General features: G+C 54.4%; 1 protein-coding gene across 1 annotated transcript; it reads right to left on the bottom strand.

The window, feature by feature from the left end:
• Nucleotides 1-923: 923 nt before the first annotated feature.
• Nucleotides 924-3,294, bottom strand: RHOB (ras homolog family member B). The gene has a single exon (XM_003935237.3). The coding sequence runs from the start codon at nucleotides 2,898-2,900 to the stop codon at nucleotides 2,310-2,312; it is 591 nt and encodes a 196-aa protein (XP_003935286.1). The 5' UTR covers nucleotides 2,901-3,294; the 3' UTR covers nucleotides 924-2,309.
• Between the last annotated feature and the right edge of the window lie 1,086 nt (nucleotides 3,295-4,380).

Genomic DNA, 4,380 nt, shown 5'->3' with positions numbered 1-4,380 from the left:
AGTGCTAGAAACCCAGAAAATGCTGATTCAAAAAAAAAAATGAAAACCACACTTCTCAGGCAGTTGGCACCCTCAGCCACCTTCCTTGGAAGCTGCTGAGAGCTGACAGGTTTGAGCCATCATGCCTGCAGCAGGATTTTAAAGTGGTCTCCAACTATAAATCAGCCCGTCTGGTCCAAAGAACCAGTGCAGCAAAGCTGTCTACAATTAGAGCTCATCATGACTGAATTCAAAAAGCGGCTGTTCCAACTTTTAAGAGCCACCAAAACATCCAATGTTCTTTCCACAATATGGTCCTTCTCTGTACTTAGAATAAAGTATTCTAGATTACTTCTAAAGACATAATCAGATCAAAGTCTGGTAATTTTTTAAAAAATCACCTCTTTATCTGAAATCCACTTCTAAAAGCTCCAGCCCTTAAAATAACCTACAATCTCCTGGAGTATCGTGTAAACCCCTTGATGACCTGAAGGGTTAGGCTTCCTGAGAGAGGGCCTGATACCACACCAATGATTAATAAAAAAAGTAATCTAAATTTAAAATGCACAAATGACAACTTTCCAAGACTCAATAAGCAAAGCCTGAATAGATCTGACACAGGTGTTTTTAACACACACAGGTGAATAAAATCAAGATCAGTGGCCTCAACTAATTCAACTGAGTACATTAATAGGTCAAAGGTATTTGCACCGGGTGTCGGGGTATCCACTCATCTTCCTCTAGGAATGTGACAGGAACAACCTGGTCTCCCTTGGTACCCCAACCCCCAACCCCCACATGCTCCCAACAGGACTTCATCCTCATTTACCACATTTGCTATAAGGCAAATGAAGTTGGCAAGAAAGGATCTCACCTCGGAGAATGTCTCCCTTGTCCCAGATTCACAAGGATATTTTTTACACCCTATTAAACCACAAGAGCCATTTTATAAATGTCATCATCATAGTCTTTTAATATTTTACATTAAAAAACTGTATACACAGCTTATAGAACTTTTATGTAAACATCATAAGCTCACCATTTTGTCATTTGTAAGTTTATTTAAAAAATAAAAAACAAGACAACAATTTAGTAGAAGTACCACTGGGGGGGAAGGGAGGGGAAGAAAGGAAATACAGGGGCAGGGGTATTCTCTGTACAGAGATGCAGAGAAAATTTCACACAGCTTTAGAGAATGCCTTGTGAAAAAAAAAAAATAGGCCCCAATACTTGTTACTGCCCTTTATCAAAATTGTGTGCATAACCTGCACAAATAAAATCACAAAACAGTGTTTCCACTTTCTTCAAGAAAACAAAGCAAAATTTAATGGGTTTCTTTTCCCTCTCCTTGTTAAAAGTCATTTTTTAAAAACATCAGAAGTAGATGAGGTTACAGCGTACAAGTGTGGTCAGAATGCTACTGTCGTATGCAAATGACAAGTGCATTAAGTGTCAATGAAACAATTGTGCAAATAATTTTTAAAAAACAAATTTCAGCCTTTAAATAAATCAAACAACATCAGTTTCTTGGACTGAACAATTTTCACTTGAAGGACAGGCACAAAGTTCGCTTATGGCAAAAACAAGCCCACAGCGCACCCTCCCTCCTCCCGCCGGTGGCTGGCAGAGGGTTCGCAAGGGGCCGGCCCACAGGAGAGGCTGCGCTGGAAGCTATATCCTCCCCAAGTCAGTTTTAATTGTCTTCCCCAGGCATCAGAAAGATGGCCAAGTCCTGTTCATGCTTGGACGGGACTCTGGCCCAGCCTGGGCCGGAGCGCTCACCCATCACCACCCTTAAATAACACCATCTTAGCTCCGAAAATAAAATTATATCTATATTTATATAACATCCCCCCATCCTCCCCGGCCCTCCCCTCCCGCAGTACCCCGGGTCTATGTTACAGACAAGGGATATCAGGCGCACGCTGGTGAAGGGCGAACATCTGATGGGGCGCGGCCACACTCCCGCGCCAATCTCGCCCCCGGGGATCAGAGACGGGGGTGGGGTGAAAATGGGGCGAGGAGAGTCGAACAGACACACAGCCACACACTCTGAGGCCCGGCTCTTCAGAAAAGCATGCTCAGGGGACCCTTGGCACTCAGCGGGGAGCCCAGGCCTGTGCAACACAGCTGGACGCACACAGACACTGGGAAAGGGGCGCCCGACGCCCACGCCGAATCCTGGCGCGAGCCGGAGCCGCTAGCAAACAGATGCCAGGCAGTCCAGTAGGGTCCTTGTGGAACACGGGTCTCCTCTTCTCCGGGCTCGTGGGAGACGGGTCCAGGAGGGAGAGCCGCGCCGACAGGGGCAGGCGCGACGGGCGCGGCCCTCATAGCACCTTGCAGCAGTTGATGCAGCCGTTCTGGGAGCCGTAGCGCTTCTGCAGCGCGGCGCGCGTGGCCGTCTCGAAGACCTCGCGCACGCCTTCCTTGGTCTTGGCCGAGCACTCGAGGTAGTCGTAGGCTTGGATGCGCACGGCCATGGCGCGGCCGTCATCCGTGCGCACGGGTTCCTGCTTCATGCGGGCCAGCTCTGTGCGGACATGCTCGTCGCTGCGCAGGTCTTTCTTGTTGGCCACCAGGATGATGGGCACGTTGGGGCAGAAGTGCTTCACCTCGGGCACCCACTTCTCGGGGATGTTCTCCAGTGAGTCCGGGCTATCCACCGAGAAGCACATGAGGATGACGTCGGTGTCCGGGTAGGAGAGCGGCCGCAGGCGGTCGTAGTCCTCCTGGCCCGCTGTGTCCCACAGCGCCAGCTCCACCTGCTTGCCGTCCACCTCGATGTCGGCCACATAGTTCTCGAAGACGGTGGGCACGTACACCTCGGGGAACTCGTCCTTACTGAACACGATCAGCAGGCACGTCTTGCCACACGCGCCGTCGCCCACCACCACCAGCTTCTTGCGGATGGCCGCCATGAGCGGGCCGGGCCCGGGCAGCAGGAGGGGGCCCGCGAACGCCTCGCTGCCGTCCCGCTCGCCGCTCACTGCTCACCTCTGGCTGCGCGCAGGGGGCGAGGGTCGCTAGCTGCAGCCGGGCCCTGCGGTGGCGCGTTCTCTCGCTGCGCTCCGGCTGCCGCGGCGGGGGCGATGGGGGCGCGGGGGCATAGGGCGCACAGTGCGTCTCGCCGCGCTGCTTCCGGGCGGTGGTCGCTCTGCTCGCCCCGGGCCGGGGGTCGGCGGCTTTGTGCGTTACGCGGGCTTGGGCGGCGGACTCGGCCTAGCTCCCTCCCTGGTCTCTCCGGGCTTCACCGAGCAAACAAGAGAAAACACGACTAAGCCAGACTGCGGCGGCAGATGAGGGCTGCGGCCCTAGCGCCCGCTATTTAAAGAGTCCGGCCACTTTCTTAATATAGCCGTCCAATGGGAAACGAGCCGGCTGAGCTCATCGCTGCGGAGCTTGGCTCTGATTGGCCGCTCGCTGCAGCCCAAAGGCGGGGCAGGGCTAGTTTGATTGACGGCCCAGGCCGCGGGGCTGGGAGACGCAGCGAGCGGGGAGTCTGCGCCGCCGCTGGCGCTGCGGGGCTCTGGCGGCACCCGGGTCCCCTCCTTCGCCGCGGCGTCTGCGCGCGGGGCCCGGGAACTGGCTGCCTGGACCCTAGGAGGTCTGGGAGAACGGTTCCGTCGCTGAGGCGGCACTCAGTGGGCGTTGGCGCCTCCCCTTCAGAATTGCCCCTCTTCCTGGCAAACTTGGGCGGGTGGTCGGACCTGTAGAGGAGGGGCGGCTTTTTTAACGTGGTTTTGTTTTTAAATAAACAGACACACACGCACCCACCACACACACACTTTTGTTTCCAAGGAAGAGGGTTTTCTCCTTTTGGCGGCCTCCCTTCCTGTGGTCTAGGGCCCCACCCCGGTACTCGCCCTGGGCCAGCCTCGGGTTTGGACCCGAGAGGCGACAGGCCAGCTGCAAACTGGCTCTTCCAAGTCCCGCCGCTCCCCGCTTCCTAACCCCCTAGGGCTCCACGTGAAGATTGAGGGAAGGAGTGCGGAGTGGCAGAGCTGGACAATGGAGAGGGAAGGTCGAGGCTGGAGCACTTGGAGGAAGTCACCCGGCACGGAGAAGCACCCTCGGCCCCCCTTCTCACGATGAATTCTGATCCCGGTCCTTAAAGCTGCGAACTGTCTGAGATAAATTGTGCAACAGAATATACAATATTGTACAATAGAATGTACAATATTTTGGATACGATAGAAGCCAACCACCCCAAGACCCCTGAGGGGACGAAAAGGCTTGAGGCTGGGGAAGAGGGGCGGAGGGAGGGGCTTGCAAGGGGTGGGTACAGCAAATTTGTGGGTGTCTCCTCTAGTGGGGCGCCAGATCCCTGGCCTCTTGACGCACACCAGGACTGAACTCATTTATCCTGTAGATCCTGCAGGAGCTAACAGTACCTCTGAT

This window comes from Saimiri boliviensis, chromosome 1 (genome assembly GCF_048565385.1).
Source record: "Saimiri boliviensis isolate mSaiBol1 chromosome 1, mSaiBol1.pri, whole genome shotgun sequence".
Classification (NCBI taxonomy): Eukaryota; Metazoa; Chordata; class Mammalia; order Primates; family Cebidae; genus Saimiri; species Saimiri boliviensis.
The sequence above is the reverse complement of the archived record's forward strand: the minus strand, read 5'-3'. Positions and strand labels throughout refer to the sequence as shown.